The 20193-nt window shown below is 46.4% G+C and overlaps 2 protein-coding genes across 3 annotated transcripts in view; one reads left to right on the plus strand and one right to left on the minus strand.

Moving 5' to 3' along the window:
- Window positions 1-10204, plus strand: part of CLCN1 (chloride voltage-gated channel 1) — a 31407-nt gene extending 21203 nt beyond the window's left edge. For both annotated transcript variants that reach the window (XM_077148429.1, XM_077148421.1), the window contains exons 15-23: window positions 724-937; window positions 1185-1318; window positions 2650-2894; window positions 3291-3402; window positions 3736-3818; window positions 4062-4100; window positions 7052-7156; window positions 7246-7332; window positions 7962-10204. In XM_077148429.1, the coding sequence (XP_077004544.1) occupies window positions 724-937; window positions 1185-1318; window positions 2650-2894; window positions 3291-3402; window positions 3736-3818; window positions 4062-4100; window positions 7052-7156; window positions 7246-7332; window positions 7962-8333 (1391 nt within the window). In that variant the 3' untranslated portion in view covers window positions 8334-10204. The remainder of the gene's footprint in view (window positions 1-723; window positions 938-1184; window positions 1319-2649; window positions 2895-3290; window positions 3403-3735; window positions 3819-4061; window positions 4101-7051; window positions 7157-7245; window positions 7333-7961) is intronic.
- Window positions 9696-19164, minus strand: FAM131B (family with sequence similarity 131 member B). The gene is made up of 7 exons (XM_077148413.1): window positions 19071-19164; window positions 16336-16445; window positions 15986-16021; window positions 15583-15676; window positions 15087-15284; window positions 13588-13731; window positions 9696-13363 (listed from the first exon to the last, which is right to left on the minus strand). Exons 1-7 carry the CDS (start codon window positions 19096-19098, stop codon window positions 12891-12893), a joined length of 1083 nt encoding a protein of 360 aa, XP_077004528.1. The 5' UTR covers window positions 19099-19164; the 3' UTR covers window positions 9696-12890.
- Window positions 19165-20193: the final 1029 nt, after the last annotated feature.

A 20193-nucleotide genomic window follows, 5' to 3' on the forward strand; every position in this document is an offset into this window, starting at 1 on the left:
ACTTTTCTTGTTCCATCTTCATACATGCCTTCCCCTTCCCATACAATAAGTCCCTCATATTCAAATGTAGTTAATGCACAAAGGACTATTTTTGTTGATGGAAAAGCTTAAACAAAAATAAGACAGATTCTATTATCAAAGAGTTTATAGAATCATAAAATTTTAAATATACAGTGCCTTGGAAATCATTTCATTGAACCCTATCAATTTATAGACAAGAGCATAGGATTCCAAAGGATTTAAACTCTACTCATACGTTGAGAAATAGTAGACTCAGGATTTGATACAGGTCTAACTGTTTCAAATCCATAGCAATGATCCTTGGGTTTTCACGCTGTTCAGTTATTAACTGTTGGCATTAAAATCTGAGGCTCAAGGTAAAATACCATACTGGATTTTAAAATGCTCAGTTAAGAATGATCCAAATTTTCAAAAGTGAGGAGTGATTAGGACATCACTATCTTCATTTTATAAGTGAAAATTTTGGCACACACAAAGATTTTGAGACTTGTCGAAAGTCACAGAATGAGATAAAAAACTATTGTTTCTGAAGAGTTCAGCATTCTAGACCCTAGTATTGACAAATCATTATCTAAGATGTGTTGTACCAACCAGGGTCATACAACCCCACTCTTAGGTCATTCCTTTCACTTCCCCAGTGTATCTCTCATGCCAGCAATGGCAGTGCTAATACACTTGGTATATTGTTATGTCTTATTCTAGGAGCAGCAGCACTGACGGGTGCAGTGTCTCACACAGTCTCCACAGCTGTGATTTGCTTCGAATTAACAGGTCAAATTGCTCACATCCTACCCATGATGGTGGCTGTTATCTTGGCCAATATGGTGGCCCAGAGCCTGCAGCCCTCCCTCTATGACAGCATCATCCAGGTCAAGAAGCTACCGTACTTGCCTGACCTTGGTTGGAACCAGCTCAGGTCAGGGGTACTAGCTGGAATTTGTTCAGATTTGATGGGGTGGGGGTAGGAGGCTCTAAGTTTGAGATTAGGTTAGAGTCAATATTTGGAAGCATGTATTTTATTGCAACTTGTTTTTGTACTTTCATATAATTTATAAATATTATGAGTGACCAACTGCATGGAAAGCCTCCTGGGAGGAATGTAAGAGAAAGTAAAGGGATAGGCATATGGTGGGCCTAACCTACCATGTTTTCTTCCTCTGTAGCAAATTTACAATCTTTGTTGAGGACATCATGGTACGGGATGTGAAGTTTGTTTCAGCCTCTTGTACATATGGGGAGTTGCAAACCCTTCTCCAGACCATTACAGTCAAGACTTTACCACTGGTTGATTCAAAAGGTCAGTGGGAAGGAAAGAAGCAAACTTGTGATATGGCCTAATGACATGGACAAGGTTGACATAGAGGTAGAGGAGACAGTGTGGCATGGGCTGTCTTTAGGGGCCATCCCATCCACTGGAGGAGGCCCAACCTATGTTCCCATAACACATGACAAGAAGACAGTTTAAAATCCAGTTAAAAAAAAAGCTATGGTCCCTTATGTGGATCCTTTTGATCCTTACCTAAACCATACCTGTTCTTTAACGCCCAAGTTAAGGAGAAAATGGAATTGTTCCCATGGAGGAGGTGAAATGATTTAGTAAACAGTGATTCTGCACTTCCTTTCCTTCACTATCCTTTCTGCCTACTTTGATACTTTCTCCACCTTTGTATTGTTTCTTATATGTTTACATATCTGTGTCTTGTATTTATCATTAGAGTGGGTATGCCTTACAGATAGAGACTTTAACTTCTATCTCCCTCAAAATGCCTTGCTGTTGGTATTTACTAGATATTAATTCTTGCCCAGTGTTTGAATTAGTGAATTACTACAATAGAGAAAAATCATATAGGAGCCATTAAAATTGTTAGTTAGGATTTCAGATAATCACGGTATCCAAATTGCTCAAATTAGATCAGTTCTAATGTCTTCCTAAAGCCCACCTACCTTCTAAGTATCCTTTAAAGCAATGGATCTTAATTGGTGCAGAGTTCAGCCAATAAGGGGAAGGATTTTCATAATAATGATTAAGACAATAGTAAAATTTCTCTAAACAACACTGCAATTTATGACCTTAAAATGTAATGAAAATGAAAAAAAAGTAATGAAAATGTTAGTTATTGTAACTGAATTTCTAAAAATGTATCAAAGACCTTACAAGGAAAAGTAGGCATTTTGATTATATCCTAGAAGGATCCTGGTAGTTTAGCTTATTCCAGGATAGAAGATAAAATGTTTGTGTAACTACTAGAATTCTTTCAAAGTGTGTTCACATTTCAGCTTATTTGAATTGTTTTTAATGTTTCTTTTTATGTGGACAGCAGTGATGGGCCTATTTCAATACTGGGCTCATCTATTTGGAAAAAGCTTTATAAGGCCTATAGCAAAATAAGTAAAATTTAGTACCATTTAGTGTACTTTTGATTGGGTCTGTAAGTGCTAAATGGGTGAAATAAAGGGGATGAGTAAGGTCAATCCTGGAAGACTTGTGAAATTAGTTTCAGAAAGAAATGGTAAAGTCTTATAAAAGAAGAGGGGCCACTGAGTTCTGTTGTTCCTGACCTGATCCTGCTGAGCAGGATGGAGCTGGAGGGAATTGAGGCCTCCAGGTTGGGTCTGGATTTCCCCCAGATTCCATGATCCTGCTGGGCTCTGTGGAGCGGGCAGAACTACAGTCCCTCCTGCAGCACCACCTGAGTCCTGAGCGGAGGTTGCGGGCGGCCCAGGACATGGCAAAGAAGTTGTCAGAGTTGCCTTACGATGGGAAGGTGCGTCAGACTGGGGAGGGGCTCCACGGTAGCCACTCCCAGGGACGACCAGAGTCCTTCACCTTTGTGGATGAGGATGAAGATGAGGATCTCTCTGGGAAGACCGAGGTGACTCAGTTGGGAAGGACTTGGGGAACAGGATAGATCAGGGGCAAAGCAGAAGTAATCAGCAGGGATCACCAGTGGCATCTTCTTTTTTTCTGATTGTTGGGCTCGTCTGGGACTGGTGCAGGGAAAGTAGAAGTAGGGAGGGGAGAAACTGGTGTTGACAAAGCTAGAAATTCTGGATCTGGAGCCTAATAGACAAGTGTCCTTAGTTAGGTCCAGGTACTGAAGTAAATTAGGTTGAGGTTGATGGTATGGATGAGAAGTCAAAGGGATATAGGAATTCTGAATAGAAGAGAAACAATAGAATTAGATTACGTGGGATGCCAACTGTGAAAGGCAGTGAAGCACTAGGCAGCCTCTTTTCTGAGACTGAAGATTTTTACTATTCCTTTACAGCTGCCTCCTCTTTCTCCTTCTCACCCCTTTCCTGCTGCTCCACTGTCCCCTGAGGAACCCAATGGGCCCCTGCCCAACCACAAGCAGCAGCTAGAAGCACCAGAGACTCAAGGTGAAGATTCTTCCACCATGCACCCCAACTCATGCTCTGTTGGTTATCTCTGGGCTCTCCTTAACCTAAGGGTTACTACTTTGTGGAGATATGAGGCTATAGGGTTGGGGGAAGGAGTTCTTATTCATTGATTTTCTATCTTACTGTCCCAAGGATTGGGAAGAAGGTAATTTAGGAGGGTAAAGAGAGGTGTCTATAGAGATGAAGCAGCTGGGAAATATGTACATTGTGATGGCACCGTATCAGGGACCACTTTGGTGCTCCTGGCCACTTCCTCCCAGGATGGGTATTACTGTGTTTCTGTTTCCATCCATTCACCACTCCTCCTCTCAGGTCAAGGATCCTCTATGTGCTTCTTGTCCTTGATGCGCTGCTTGCTGGGCAGACCTCAGCCCACAAAGAAGAAGACAACCCAGGTGAGAACTTAGTGGGGAGGGAGGTTACAGGAAAGGAAGCCTGTCTTTGAGGATTGAGAAACTCATGGTTCTTAAGTCAGAAGGCATAAGACCCCATCACAGAGGAGAAGTTTAATCATGGTTTAGCGATGACGGTTTGGAAAGGAGACATCTACACCCTCATCAGGGAGAGGTAGCTACTGTTTCATCAGAAACCATGGCAGGAAAAGGAAAAGAACTTGAGCCTATGTCTTTCTTCTCTAGGATCCAACAGATCTAGTGGATAATATGTCACCTGAAGAGGTGAGTAAGGGAAACAGCCACCTGGGATGGATTGTCCTATCATATGATGCTATTGCTATTTTCTTTGACCTACTTTATTATATGATATTATTATTAAAATCTGAGTCTATATGAGAAAGTATTTTGAGAGGTTGGTATGATTATGGAGAATATATGGTGGTATTCTAGGAAGAACTATATTAATTTCAGAAGAGGAATGTCTCCATTCCTCTTAAGTCTCCATTTACAAATGAAACCATGGTCCTAAGATGAGAAGAGCCTTAGAGAGGCTGTTCAGGAAGGATGAACATAACAATGTAGGAGAATAGCAATGAAACTAAGATGGGGAAATCAGTGTCTGGTGGAAATTATTATACAGGATTGATCAAGGCTCTGATACAAAGGGCAATTAGAAAATGTCAGGAAGTGAGATTGGGAAGGAAAGCCAACTGCAACCAAATAATGACAGTGGTACCTCTTCAGGGCAAATGCCTGTTTCCTATAAGAGGCATTTATCAAGAGAGAGAGAAAACTCAAGCATACTGAGCGGGCTTGCTCTCCAGGAGTGAACATCATATGGAGCTGTCCTTATGAGCAGGAAGCTAAATAAAACTGATTAGAACATAGTCAGGAGTTATGGGGGAACAATAATAAAAAATCAAGTAGCAACCATGTCATTTAATAAAAGAGAATGCAGGTTCACTGTAAAGGCTGAAATGGTAGAGCTTTTAATGTATTTAGCTGACAAAAATACATAGTGGATATGATTTTAAAATAAATATCTTATTGGACATCCAGAATAAGTTTATGCCTAAGATTAAAAATAGTGCTTTGTTGGTGGAGAGTTGTTGCTAGTGACAAGAGAGCATGGAAACTCTCACAGCACACACAATTCTGATAAATGACTTTTGGAAAAGTCAAGTTGATGGTCATAAAGGAAAAAAGAAAAACTATTCTTTCTGCTCACAAACAGAAATCAGATAGGCCATATCTGCAATTAAGGAATACCTTTCTAGGTTGCTAAAACCAATAATAATAATTTTTCAAAATATACCAAAGAGAGAAAGTCAGTGAGAAGATCAGTGAGACTGTTTAATGACCATGGAAAATAAAGTGCAGCCAAGGATTTAAAAAAAAAAGATAGTCCATATATTTTTAGCTTACATCTTTCATAGGGAAGACTTTAGGGAGCTACCAACTGCCACGTGATTCACTGAGATACTTTGGAAAGATAAGGTCCAACAAGAATCAAAATTCAAGATATTTTGAATATGGTTTTCAGACTGGATCTAGATGACATCTTTGATAATGTCAAGATGACACCTATGTGAATACTAATGCAATTGAATTATAAGTGGCCAGAAATCCCTGGTATGACTTGTTTAATTCTGCAAAGCTATGGTTTATAACCTGTGTTGATTTTTTTCAAGTAGTGGAAAGCATCAGCCCCAACAACAAGCATCCTCCTCTCCTTTAACAAAAGCTGGAGGTATACCTGGGAACACTAATAGCAGTGAAGGCTAGAAGTCCAGGTCCTCCTCTTACTTATGTAGTCCTGAGCAAACCTTTTAACCACTCTGCACCTCCATTTCCTCATCTGTAAAGTGGAGATATTGATAGGGTTTTTGTGAGGATTAAATGAGTTAAGGCATGATTACAATTAGAATAATGTTTGGCAGACAGGGAGTTTGCTGAAATTATTGTTGCTATTGTTGCATCTTAAAGGAAAGCAAAATGGAACTAAGGAAGGCCAGAGATGATCTAGAAAAGACTAAGAGGAGAGGATCAACGAAACCAGGGTTGCCAAGAGTCTCACCCTATCTTGTCTATACATCTTTTCTACAACATTCTTGCTGAGTGGCCATCTATTCTGAGCTATAAAAGCAGGCTAAATCCTCTGTATTCTTTAGTTGGGAAGATGAAGGTTTAAAGTATGTATCACTGTAGTTCTCCCAAATCTGGGAAGGACAGAGGGAGTGAGCATCACTTCCGAGCTAGGTGGTGGCCTTCGGTGATATGTTTGAGGCTTGACAGTTGTAGATTTGGACATATAGGAGAATAAATAAAATGCTATATTATTCAGAAGGCAATGATTGAAAAGAGATCTTAGAAAATTTTAGATTAATTTATGAAAGCTCTATCTATAATGGATTATTTGGAATCTTGATTTGGATATAGATGTGCATATCTAAAGTCAAGGAGGATAGTTGTCGTTTGTGCCTTAATGCTTCTGTCATAGTCAGAAAACCCGACTTTGCTAAGTCAAACTAAATTCCATATGATCCAATATGGCTCTTTAAATTCAACCAATACTTGCTGTGACCTGACTGTGTATTAGGCCCATGTTTGAGTTTTTTCACAATATACAGCAATCAGTGCCACATAATACTCTCAAAGGCTTTACACCTACTAGCCAGAGTAACGCAAATGCCAGTACAAGACTGAGTATGATCGATGCTATGAAAAAGAGAGGCCAGAAAAGATCATAGGAATTGAAAAGAAAAAAAAAGTGCATCTGTTGGGAAAGTCAGAAAATACAATATGAGGGTAGGGTAGGGGCAGGTAAAGGGAATCCAGATAGTGAGAAGGGCAGAAGCGTGGAAGAACAGAAAGCAGCCTGGTTTGACAGGAGTAGTAGGTGTATAGAAGAGTAGTAGAAAATAAGGCTGGAAGGATAGGTTGGAAGTAACGAGGGTTTGGGACAAGAGCGAGAGAAAGATATGGGGGACTAGAAGAGGAAGAGATGTTCTGAGTAGCAGAGTGAAGGGTCGATTTGGGGCCTGATAATGGAGGAGAAGGGAGGGTACTGATGGGTCCATTAGGAAGAATGGAGGAACATCTAGTGATCTGGAGGATCCATATAGATCAGAATTCTAGCCTGGAACTCAGAGGGCTGTTTGTGGTCAGAGCCAGGTACCTGAGGTTGAAGGGGCCTCCACAGTGGTGGACGATTGCCCTCCTCGGCCCAACAGATTGAAGCCTGGGAGCAGGAACAGCTGAGCCAGCCTGTCTGCTTTGATTGCTGCTGTATTGACCAGTCTCCCTTCCAGCTGGTAGAGCAGACAACCCTGCACAAGGCAAGTCTTCCTTGCTGACTACCCCAGGCTTTATTCAGGGTAGGGAGAGGAGGTGGGAATGTGGGCTGACCTGATGCTCTTTCATGCAGACTCACACGCTGTTCTCGCTTCTCGGCCTCCATCTTGCTTACGTGACCAGTATGGGGAAGCTCAGGGGTGTCTTGGCATTAGAGGAGGTAATGGTGATTTGTCCCCTTTGAGCAGCATAAGGAAGGGGGTGAGGGGGTAGGGGTGAGAGTTGAAAGGAAGGGATAGTGTTAACATCTCAGAGGCTCCTGAATTTCTGTTTCTCATGCAGATATTGGAGGGGGGCAGGCAGTAAGTGAGAAGCCACAGTCCTGAAGGGAATATAGTTTTCCACCCCAGATGTGACCCCACATGATTTTCCATGGATGGGATGGGTTTGGGAGGGGGTTCAGAGCGTGGGTTTACAGTTTCATAGGAGTTCTGACAGGTGATTCCGAAGGGGGGGGGGGCAGTAGAAAGAGGGAAGAGATGGGAAATGGCTGAATGAGGCCTGAAGTAGGGTACTAGAAAGGGGTCAAAAGGAGGCTCTAAGTCAGAACACCTGGAAATTCACTGTGATGCAGCTGGATTTTTTTGTCATACCCCCCTTTATAAATTTTTCTGTCTTCTTCCTTTGATTATTCCATTGTCTATCTTTCTGTTTTGCTCTTTCTTTCTGTTCCTGTACTTTTTCCTTTTGTTGTATTTATTTGTTCTTCTCTCATGTCTGTTTCTCTCATACTACCACATCTTCACTTTCCATTTTTGTTCCCTCTTTTCCATTCCCATTACACCCCAGCTACAGAAGGCCATAGAAGGGCACACAAAGTCTGGGGTGCAGCTCCGCCCTCCGCTCGCTAGCTTCCGGAACACAACATCAACTCGAAAGAATCTTGGGGGGCCACCCCTTCCTGCAGAGGATTGGAACCTGCCTGAGAATGAAATTGGGGCCACTGGAGCAGGAAACGTAGCTCCAGCCTCCCCAGAGACCCCACTGCCTTCCCCCTCTCCAGAGCCTCCTTTCTCCCTGGCTCCAGCCAGAGTCGAGGGGGAGCTGGAGGAGCTGGAGCTGGTGGAGAGTCCAGGGCCAGAAGAGGAGCTGGCTGACATTTTGCAGGGCCCCAGTCTGCGATCCACTGATGAAGAGGATGAGGATGAACTGATCCTTTGACCACCTCCCCTGGACCTCCTCTTAAAGACTATCTAAAGGCCTTATAAAAGAGAGTGGATTTGGGGGGGGATCGAGTATGTCCTGAAGTTGGAGATATCACATCAATATTTTGGCTGCTCCTGGCTGTTTAAAAATGTGATACTGATTGTCTTAGAGCAGGAGTCAGAATTTGGGCAGGGAGTAGCCTTGCTCAATTATTTGGATCCCTTCCTCCCATTGCCAGATAGGAAGTTCTGACCCTGTGAAGGGCCCCTGATATTCCATAGGCTTCCTGAGTTTCCCTGTTGTACGTGTGAGTGGGAAACACCCTGACTCACTCTTTACCTCCCTCCAACATCCTCTTTCCCCCAGTTCCCAATGCCTTTCTGGCATTGCCTATCTGTCCTACAGTTTCCATAAAAATTGGGAGAAGGGAGACTCAGCATGACTGTGGCCTGCAAGTGCCATATAGGATGAGATGGGACCACCTCATGGCCTCTTGGACTGATCACCTCAGAAAAAGCCTTCAAACCATCCACAAGCAGCTTCTCCCACTGCTTCCCAGTCCTCCCACTTACCCTACATCTATTCCCCACGGTTCTCCTACAGACTCCATCCTGTCTCTCACATTTTGTCCCCAGACCAGGACCATTATTAAGGCAGTAAAAGGCCAATCACATTTTCCCTTCCTGTGTCCATTTTAAAGCAATGAAATGTGGATAAAATGAGTATCGAGGGAGGTGCGTGGAAGAGAAAAGGCCACCAAAAGGCTCTTCTATGTGGAAGGGACAGGTACTTTGCTGCCGAGCAATCATGGTATTATTTACCACTGTTAGCAGAAATCCCTTCTATTTCATATCACCGCTTCCTTTCCCTCCACTTTCCAGGTTACTTCCTAGAAAATACATCCTCCCCTTCCCCAGTATAGTCATCGACTTGTCCTGCCCAAGGGTCAGCTTTGCCCTGGAGCTAGTCTTGCTGGGGCTTCTGCCAAGAAACAAGGCTCAGAGCTGTGAGGTCAGTGGGTCACTCAGACACAAAGTCCTCCTTAGAGACTAGTTCATATTTCTCCTCTAGGAATGGAGCGTTGAGAATCCAGCGTTGGTATGGCAGATCCCTTTGATGCTTAAAGTCAAATCCTTATCCTCTCCAAGCCAGCAACAGGGAGCCAGGTGCTTGCCATTAACCTGCCTTTTCTGTAAAGTGAGGCCAGGTTGGCTTAGTCAGCAACCTTGCTCCCATACCCAAGGCCTTTCTTCTTCCTCCCTAATGCCTCATTTTGTTCTGCAGTTGTGCCCCATCTCCAGCATTCTCCTCCTTCCCCTCCCATGCCCAATCTCCTCCATTCCCCAAATAAGACACTCATAGTCAAAGGATGCCAGCACATTCTCTTTAGTGCCACCGAACACAGCCTCTAGTGCTTTCCAACAGTACTTCCCTTCCACCTCCCCAGACCAAGGAGAGAGGCTGAAGCCTGGGTAGGGGGCCTGGCAGTGGGCATTCAAGCCCATGCCCATGTGTATATAATCTATAATATTTATATATATTTATTTATATATAATTCTCTCTGTAATATATGTCATAGAATCTCTCTTGGGCCTGGGGTGGGAATGTCACACTGAGAAAACATGCTAAGACTGGCCGTAAAAATGGATATTCCCCAGACCTGGAAAATGGAGTATGAGATGTCTAACTGGAAACAAGGAGAAGGGAATCAACTTATGCCCCAGAATCCCTTCCTTAAAGCAAAGATAAGAAAGAAGATATGTAGGAAGAGGGGAGAGGAGAGTAGAAGGGGAGGAGTGGAAGATTTGGATTTTCCTTTAATAAAGTGAATTGATTAAAAGTGCAACCCCTCCCCCCCCAAAGAAAATCATTTAGCAAGAGCAGTTTCATTCACAATAATATAAAAACAGTCCTATACCAGGACAGCTGTAAAACGTGCTGCACAGCCTTTAACCCCAAAGGAAAAGCAACCCTCCCCCACCCACCAACAGCCTCTTCCTGCACATGCCCCTTCCCTCCCCCTAGAATACGTTAGAAGCAAACCCCCATGCACCCTGCCTCAGCACCAGAAAAGCAGTCCCTCCCTCCAGAAGAGTCCTAAAATGGTCCCAGTCCAGCTACTTGTGTCTTGGCCCTCTTCAGAGTGGGGTGGAAGCTCCTTGTCAAAACGTAGACCTCCACCTGACCTTTGGTCTGCAGTGATGTGCCAGCACCCTGGGGATGCCAAGCCCCTGTTCATACATGAATCCTTTTAGAGTCTTACCATTTTTTAGTCATTTTTCTACAGGCTTCTTTGGGGAAGGGAGGGAGGAAAGAAAGCTGTCTTAGCCTACCTTTCCTTAATTTCCCAGGGCCCTGAGCAAAAACGAATTCTAATGAAAGAACCCACTTCCTGTATTGGATGTCCGTGAGGGGTGTGGGGCAAAATACAGACCAAAAACGGGAAAGGGCACTAACAGGAAAAGAGGATGCATTTTTAAAGCAGGTTGTACAAGGAGAGGAAACATGGACCCCATGGGAGGGGGATTATATGATTATGCAAAACTCCAGGGACCTGTGGTGGAGAGGAGGAGGATGTTCCCGCAGTGGATATGCTCTGCCACTTCCCAGACCTCCTAAAAATGAGGTCCTGGTATCTAGCTGAGTCAGACTGCATTATCCAAAACAAGAGATATCTTGTGTTGAGGCAGCTTTAGACTAGCTAAGTGACTAAGTGAACATGTTTGTTCACCATGCCTGACTCCCGTATGTCCTCAAATAACCAACCTCAGGATAACCATTCTCCCCCTCCCTTGGAAGACATGGGACCCTGCCTTGGTTGCAGTTCAGGAGCAGGTTTGTGTGACTGTAGATGCTTAATGGGGTGGGGGTTTCAACCTACTCATTCCAAAGAAATAAAAGTCTGGGGTCTGTGGGAGTCGTTTGTGACCACAGTCATGGAAAGGACAACATTATTCTCTTCCCTGTGGAAGACAAAAGTAGTAAAATACCTGGCAGCATTTGGGTGGGAGAGGGCCAAAAGGATTTGTAACTGGAGCCTTCGATGGATGCAGGGAATGAGGGAAGAAATGACCATTGGGCTTCTCTCCTACCCAAATTCTCCCTTAAGCCAAAGGTTAGGGATGGGGTGCCACTGCAGTGCATAGGGGTAATATACTCTCTAGTTTCACAGATGCTTCTACTTCACTCTGCCCCTGTCCCTTGACATCATGATGTCTTACAGCAGTGCTGGGGCTTAGGTGCTGCTCAGAAGTCCCCACCAGAATTATGAAAACTGGGTGTGAGAGGGCAAACTGTTTTAGGGGCTTATACCTCCCTGTAAACTCATCCTGGAATGAAGAATACTCTAAGTCTCTTCTCTTCCTCCAGCAAGAAGCCTGGGCTGGGAAGGAGAATAACTGTGAGGCTGTCTTGGGAGTCCTGGGAGGAGCTGAAGAAGGGCAAAAGGAGCAGAGTGCCCACTCCGCTCCTCCGCAAACAACCCGTCCAGGCCTGGGACCTCAGCAGCACCAGATTCCTCCCTCCACCCCACTCAACCCTGAGTCCCCAAGAAGTTATAAAAATGTAGAAAAGGCAAAGAGAAAAGTGTAAACAGCTCCAAAGAATTAGGGGGGTGGATGGGGGGAGACACAGCCCTCATGCTTACCCCCCTGGCCAGGACACTCACATTCTGTGTCAGTATATCTGAGACTGGTGTCCCCTTACCCTCTCCAGTAGGGGCTCCCAGAGCAAGGGGTGGAAGAAAGGCAGAAAAGGGAAGCAAGAGTTGTAGCAGCCAGCCCTGGCTAGGTCCTTCCCTAGATCCTTAGGATCCTCTTTTCAGTCAAGGGATAGTCAAGATCCCAGAACAAATACCCATATCTGTTCTTGATTTCATCAGTGGATTTCTTGTCTCTGGGCTGGCCTTAATATAAAGTCATGTCATTGCGCTCCATAAATCCCAACTCCCATGTCCACCTCATCCTTGACTCCTGATCTCAGAAACCAAATTATCATCTTAGGGCAGATTCTTCACCCTCTAAGGAAACTCGCCCTTTAGGTCGTTTCCCCTGTGTCCATCATGCCATGTCCAACAGCCCCTGAGGTCTCTTCCTCATAGTGGGCATGAGCTGGGGCCATACACAGAGTCTGGAAAAGCTAGAGCAACATGGATAAAGGAGGCATTCAGACAGCCACAGTCAAGGCTCCTGGAAGACTAAATCAGGGAGTGAAGAACTGAGATCCAGTCTACAGCCACAGGCCGCCCTGACCTCCTATCCTCAGGCTCAATACACTGGAGGCTTCACCTTCGCAAGCCCAGAACTTACAGCCACAGGCCTTTCTCTCCCAGCCACACAAAGTTTGTAGACATCTAGTTGCCTGGATCTCAGTTCCCAGACCTGTAGTCTCTAGAGTGTAAGCCTGGATAAAGTCACTTCATGCTACTCCATTTTTCTGGCCAGGCCTGGAAGTTCCTGGTTTGCTTGCTGTCTTCTACCCCAGTTCAGCTGTACTGCTGGGGGAAGGGAGGGTGTTGGTTGCAGTCATGCCCCTCAGGTGGGTATGGAAGGCAGGGCATGGGGTGAGAGGAAGCTAGTTGTTGGCCTCACCCTCTTCCTCATCAAATGACTGCACACCTGAGGATGTGACATCAGATACCTTCCGGCTGAGAGCAGTGGACATCTCTGGTTCTTCTCGTGGGGAAAGTGACTCCAGGTCCCGGCATCCAGCATCCTCTTCCTCCTCAGGGGCCAATGGCCTCTTCTCATCCTCGGCAGGACCCCTTGCCACATCCATACCACCCACCTCTGGAGCCCAATCAGTATCTCCTCCCAATAAAGGTGGAGGTTCCTGAGCAGAGTATCCAGAAACAGGCTGGGAAGGCCCTATTTCATGCAAGCTGGGCTGTGAGTCATCAAATGCAGGGCCAAGATAGGATCCTGTAGCTGGAGAGGCAATGAGGGACTGGTCACTTGCTTCCCAGGCATCTGATGACCCCAGACAGTACATGCCCTGGGACACATAGGAGTGAGGCCATCCATCCATGGGGGCTTGAGCTAGGGCATCTGCAAAGAGAATGATGGAGGTCAGTGGAGTCAGAGTATCAAAGGCAATCCCAACAATACAGAGAATTAAGAATAAGACACAGAGGGACACAGAGTAGGGAGGAGAATAGAAAAGCAGAGATAAACAAGAAAGTCTTAAAAGAACAGAAATGTGAAGAGGTAGCCTACATTAGTTGGAGTGAGCTCTCAGGCCTCAGGGATTGGATTCTGGAACTATCACTCACCCTGACTCTCCATCAACTCCTGGTAGTTGTCACTGTAATTGCAACCCAATGGCTCCTGGGTGGAGTTGACACTCATATCCTCACCATCCATGGAAGACCATGCCATGAGTGTGGCCTCAGAGATAGCAAACTGTTCCATGACACCTGGGAGAAGGAAGGTAGTTACCACAAGATACCTCAGTGAGCCCTCAGACATGTAAATGAGGTGGAGGACCTCTTAGTGCAGTGCTGTTCAATAGAAATACAATGTAAGCCACTTATGTAATTTTAAATTTTCTAGTAACCATATTAAAGAACATTGAAAAGAAAAAGGTGAAAATAATTTTAATATATTTAATCCAATACATTAAATATGTATTTATATTAAAGATTATCATTTCAATGCATAATCAATATAAAAATTTTTAATATTGTATTTTCTATTCTTTTATTCATTCTAAGTCTTTGTTATCTAGCCAATATTTTTCACTTACAGCAAGCACATCTCCTTTCAGACTGGCCATATTTCAAGTTCTCAATGGCCACATGTGGCCAGTGGCTATTGTATTGGACAGCACAGCCTTTGTATATGCCTCCCAAACAATTCAAAATCATGGGGGACTTCCCAGAAATTCAGATTTAGGATTCCAAGAGGAAAGAGTTGGGGGTCTTCTGGTGAGATATCTTTAGGGATTGAAATAAGGATTTCCAGAAGTTTATTTTTGGAAGTTTTTAGGATTAGGAGCTAATATTAGGATGTCAAGGACAATGGAATCTATATGGGAGGTTTTCAAATCAGCAGGGACTCTCCAGGGGAGCATTATGGGATTGTGGGTCCATAGTTATAGCAAGTTGAAAATGCAAAGGATTGAAAGGAGATAGAAAAGAATAGTGAGAATGGGTAGACTTGAGGGTTCCTATTCTAGTCAAAGCTATGAATAAATTGAAGCTTATATTGCTAACTGCTCTACCTTACCCCCTTCCCACTGATACTTCTCCCACCATGCACACCATCAACACAAAGACATTTCTTTTTTTCTCTCAGACCCAGCACTCTTCCTAAGTACCTTATTATGACCTGCCACTAGGGCTTGTAGGTACACATATCTATCACTGTACCTATACTAATATCCTGGAAATAAACCTCTGTTGTATACCACCCTGTCACTACCCAGTACCCTGGATCTTCTAGTGATTGTCACAAGTAATATGTCTAGTAAGTGAATCCATGACAACAATATCTTAATGCACAAAGGCCAGAAGAGATTCTCAAGGTCTTCCTTTCTTTTTCCTCAAGAAACATGAGTAGAAGCAAAGTCTTTCAATCCCAAGGCCACTGTCTTTTTTTCCTTTACTAAGAGAGACCAGGAATGAGATGGACCCACAATGCAGGAGAGATAGCTTCTAGGAAAGGTGGACCCACAAATCCCATATGATTCCCCTTTTTTCTAAGATGATACTAAGGATAAGTTTGTGGACATTTAACAGGATTAACAATTGAGGGTTCAGGGTAGAAGTACCTGCTAGGAAACGTGCCTCCTTCTCGCCGTCACTGAGGTCGGAGTAAGCATCTGTATCCCTGCGCACGGCCTCATGGCTATGTTGCGGCTGAATGGCTGGTGCCTTCCCCCAGCCCTGCCACTCAATCATGTGGGCCACACGGCCTTGCCCCATGGCTGTGGGCTTTGTCACATGGTCCTTCATGCTTCGCGAGATCCCTAAGGGGCCAGATGTTCCCCATATCCTCCAGAATATCACACAATACCCATACCAATTCCTCCCCATGAGCCCCACCCAAGTCCCATGGGACGCCATCCCTCCTTCAGGGCAGATATTCCCTAGGACTCCATATCTGAAGGGCAGCCTAAGGGATGGGAGAAGGCTTGATGGGAAGGGCAAACAGGTTACAGATACAGGGATAAGGGTCTTCTTCAGGCCTGAAGGAGCAGGGAGACCAAGGCCAGGAGCCTTTCAATATTCTCCTGTCTAGGTGCATCCCCAAGTTGGGAGTCTCACCTGAGAATGATGACTTGGCCAGGGCCCCAATGCCATAGGCGTTAGAGTTTCGCTTAAGCTTCGGAAGAATGGAAGTGGTGTCCTCCATGGAGAGCTGGGGTAGGGAATGTGGGAGGAGGGGCAGAGGAATAAGAGGGTATGGGGTGCTTTATATATGGGAGAGTTCATGTTTTCCAGGAGGAAGGATATGAGCTAGGGCAGGTGATAAGGAAGCTATTATTCCCAACAGTTTAAAGGTGATATATTCCCAACCATCTCTGAAAACTGGGGTTATGTAGAGAATCTGAGGGATCACAGTGCCTGTTGGAGGGGGGAAGCACTGCATTCTCTGGAAGATCTAAGGAAGAATACAAGGAAGAGGGGTTAGAATGGACTGGGGAGGTCATGTGGAAGTTGCACTCACATTGATGCCATCCCAGGAGAAATCTGTTCGAGTTTGCTGTGAGGAAAGAAGGCAAAGGAATGAGTATCTCAGGCACTTCCAAGAATCCAAGTAACCCTATCTACCTCAGAGGGACTTCCCAAAGTGCATAAAGTAGGGCTTTCCTGAGATTAACATATGAGAGTTAGGATCTCAATGTGGAACATTTGGCATGTATTTTGAGTGAAGTGAGGAGAAATATTCTATGAAGGTCTGTCTGAAGACGTGTTTGGATGTCTTTGAATTTAGAAAGATAATTTGAGGATCAGACAGCTAGGAACTGGGAGGCTTTGATCAGTTCGGTGAGGGGGGAGTTGCAGCGAGGGCCTCACCTCAGTGGACGGCCGATGGAGGCTGCTCCCATGCAGTGAGCTGGTGCTGTCCATGTTGATTTGGTCTACATCCTTCAGACCCTTCCAGTCCACAGCAATCACCTCATTCCCTGAGACAGAGGAAGGGTCATTAGTCCAACTTTACAGCCCTTCACCCAGCAGGCCCCTACTTGTTTTTCACTTTTTTTTTTTTTTAATTCAGAATGCTGAGGCCTCAACACTAGAACTATCTCTAACACATCTTTCCCAGCCTCTCCATACCCTGCCCCTTCCTTCCAGCTACCATTCCTTCTTCTGATTAGAGATTTCCTTTTCCATACTTACTGTCCCCAAATTTGGGGGGACATAACAATGGCGGGGGAAATAAGATTGCTGAGCCCAAAATTCTGTTTTAGTTTAACTAAGCATAGCACACTCAGAGAAATGTCATATGGCCATTTTGTTGCTTAAATGGAGGGGTCGGTGGTTGGGTTTTAACAAGAAAACAACTCCCATTCTGTCCTGGGGAATCTTTAAGGGTATCTATATGTGAGTTGTGTTTTTCATCTATTATATTTCTATAAATAAGGACAAACTTTCTCTAAAGGGAAGTTTTTCTAGCAGTGGGTTCTACTATTTGTGGGGTAGAAGGAATAAATCTTCCTTAGTGGACCCTCCATAAGAGTTGGTGAATTTGTCTGACAGGAAGGAAATCTGGTGGGGACAGAAGTAGGAGTCAAATAAAAAGGAGTGGTCAGCCACTCAGAAGTGATGAGAGCAGAGAAAGGTAAACAAGACTCATAGAATGAGATGGAACATTTCACCTGACTGTTGGGAGACAAGTGTTTGATCAACACGGTGGGGGTGTGGAGAGGAAAAGGACAGGAGGGGACTTAATAAAGATAGGAATTAAGAGAGTTGGAATTCCAACCAAAGAGAAAGCAGAAGACAATGGGAGAGGGTTGAGGGTATCTGAGGGCAAGCGGAGAAACTGGAGGATCAAGGAGGATGAGAACTGTTAAGATGAAGCTTGAGCTCTTTCTGAAAAGACCTCCCTGGTGTGAGGGCAGGGTTGTGGCTGCTAGAAGTCTTGGGGAAGAGCCATCTGAGAAGTTGTGGAGGGATTCAAGCATCAGATGGCTGCAAGAACCATCTGACCTTACAGGTCATTTCTATATATGAAGATTTATGACGCTGAGCTTCAGATTAGTAGTTCATTCTTGGGAACGGGTGCACTGAGTGTGGTCTTAAGAATGTGGAGGCACCTTCATGACATAGCTAGCATAAAAGGAAGGGGGCTGTGGTTCATTTGGCTAAGTGAGGTAGGATCCCTCCAAAGTGGCCTCACTCTCCCTTGGGGCTACAGTAAAGTGGAACCATGGGTCAAACTGGAGGCTGTGGCTGGGGGAGAGGAGTAAAGATAGAAGTCTGGGGGTAGAGAGCAGGGGTGGGGCAGAAAACAATCCCTGAGAAGGGAGTTGGGGGAAGGAAGAGAGGGAAAGAGGGGAAGGAGGGGAGGTGGCCTTGGGAGAGGAGGGAGAGCTGAGTCAGAGTCTTGGGGGGGGGGGGCAGGGAGAAGAGGTGAAAACAGAGGAGGAGGGGGTGTCCATGGAAATAAATCAGGTCTCAGAGAAATCAGGCTTCCGGAGAATGAGTTTGTTTGTAATAATAATACGAATTATTCTCTCAGCCTGAGGTCACTGGGGTGTGTAGGCGGGAGAAATTGGGAGCTGGAAGGAGAAAAATTGGAAGGTTGGGACAGAGTTGGATTAATTTGTTGAGCTGTGAGAGTGGGGTGGATGCATAGGGTGGGGGTTAGGGGACAGTAGTGAGGGAAAGGCTGAGGGGAGAAGATGGGGAGAAGAGGAGAAGACAAATAAGGAGGCGCCTTTCTTCCCTCCCCCAGTCAAAGGTAAATAAAGAGCCGGTCCGCCCTGCCAGCCCCCGCTGACAGGTGCCATCTAGTCCCAGGTCCTTCCCAAGACTGGGCCCCACCCTCTCGGTCTTCCGACCCCTCCAAACCTCTGCCTCTTCCTCCCGCCCCCAGTTCACCGGGTCTTCCCTCCACCTCACCCCACCCCAGCCGCTCTCCCTCCGGACGTGAACCCCATTCCTCTCCCTGAGGAACTAGGCTCATCCCGCCCCCACTCCAAAGGGAAAATGCACGTGAACAAAGAAAATCGGGGGAGGCAGAGCGACTGAAAAAGGCAAAGGAGAGGGAAAGAGATGGGGGCAAAACACCAAAGCCAGATGGAAGGGCGGGGGGTAGACGTGAGAAAGGGGCTCAGAGGCTGAAACAGAGGCTGGGGGTCTTAGAAGGGGTCTGTTCAGAAATAGAGAGGGGTAAGAAGGTGCAGCGGAAGGCATAGTAGAGGCGGATGGCCTGGGGCTGGAGGGATGAGGAGATGGGAGAGTAGAGGAGGGCGACGGAGGAGAGAGGAGGTTGACAGAGAGATGATGGAGAGAGGGACCGCGCCTGGGGGAGGGCAATGGATGGAAGCGTGAGGGAGACGGAGAGAACGAAAAGAGCCGAGAGAGACGCAAGTCTTGAAGGCACGAGAGAGGAGCGCAGAGGAGAGGGGAAAGCAGCGAACGCGAGGGGATGGAGGGAAAGTGAAGGCGTGAGGCAGGGCAAAGCGGGTGGAGGCGCGGTACCCAGAGGGGAGAGGAGAGGGATGGGGGAGGGGGGCCGGAGGACTGGACCCGGAGGACCGAGCCCTGCCTCCGCCCGGTCTCCACCCCGCCGCGGTACCCACCCACAGTCCGGGAGCCGATGCAGCCCATGACTCCGGGGGGCCTCCGGGGCCGGGGCCCTCACAGACTCGGGGCGGGCGCCGGGGGGAGCACCGGGAGCCGCGCCGCCGCCCCAACCGCTCTGCAGCGCCGCGGCTGTCTCCGCTCGGCTCCGCTCCCCCCTCCCCTCTCCATCCCTCCCCACGGCAGCATCCGTCGCTGCCGCCGCCGCCGCCTGGCTCCTCCGCCCGGCTCAGCTCTGGGCGGCGCGGAGAGGGGGCGGCCCGGGGATTGGCTGAGCCTGGCACCTCCCCGCCCCTGCCCCCCGGAGCCCTAGCACCTCGCGGCGCTCTTCCCGGGGTGCCCGGCGGTCTACCGCGGCCTCGACCGCTGCTTCCCTCCGTCTGCCCCTCCCCAGCCCCACGCCCAGGGCTTCTCACGGATTCCCTGCTTGGCTGTTCCCGGGGCTGCTGGCGGAGAATGCCTGGCTTGGGTCTTAGGAACTGGGTAAAGAACTCAGGGCCCATTCTTAGGCTCTGGTTGATTGATTCTGAGGGTCGGAGACTGGGGATACCGGAGAGAAAGTGGGATGGGGGTGAGCATAATGTCTGGGTGAGGGGCCTGGCCCCCACATTCCGCAAACACTTGTTTACTTCCTGGAGGTTGCATCTGGGACACAAGCAAACAAGAATGTGATTGGATACAGCTTGTGTAGCTCTGCGTTTCATGTGCGGTATTTTGTCTACCCAAACAGATTGTGAAGTCCTTGCAAGTGGCTCATGTATTATACTTCTCCGTGCTCTGTCAATCGCTGGAGATTCTAGGACAGGGGTGGCGATGGTGCAGAAAATCTACTCCAGGCCTGACAGAGGGTGGGGGTCATATACTGAGGATAACTATTCCAGCTATAGTGAAATTAAAAATTCAGGACCTCTGCTAGAAGACATAAATCCAATCTGAGCTTTGGTCTTCTTCTCTAACAAAATAAAGCATTAATGTCAGAAGGCAGTAGAAAGAGCAGGGAATCATCCTCTGACTAATGGGGAACCCCTCTCCCCTATGGGTAAAAGATTGAAAGAGGTAAAGATCTAACTTGCAAGGATCAAATGAGCACAATATGTACAGCAGGCAAGAAATGGAGTCCAG

This window comes from Tamandua tetradactyla, chromosome 1 (assembly GCF_023851605.1).
Source record: "Tamandua tetradactyla isolate mTamTet1 chromosome 1, mTamTet1.pri, whole genome shotgun sequence".
NCBI lineage: Eukaryota > Metazoa > Chordata > Mammalia > Pilosa > Myrmecophagidae > Tamandua > Tamandua tetradactyla.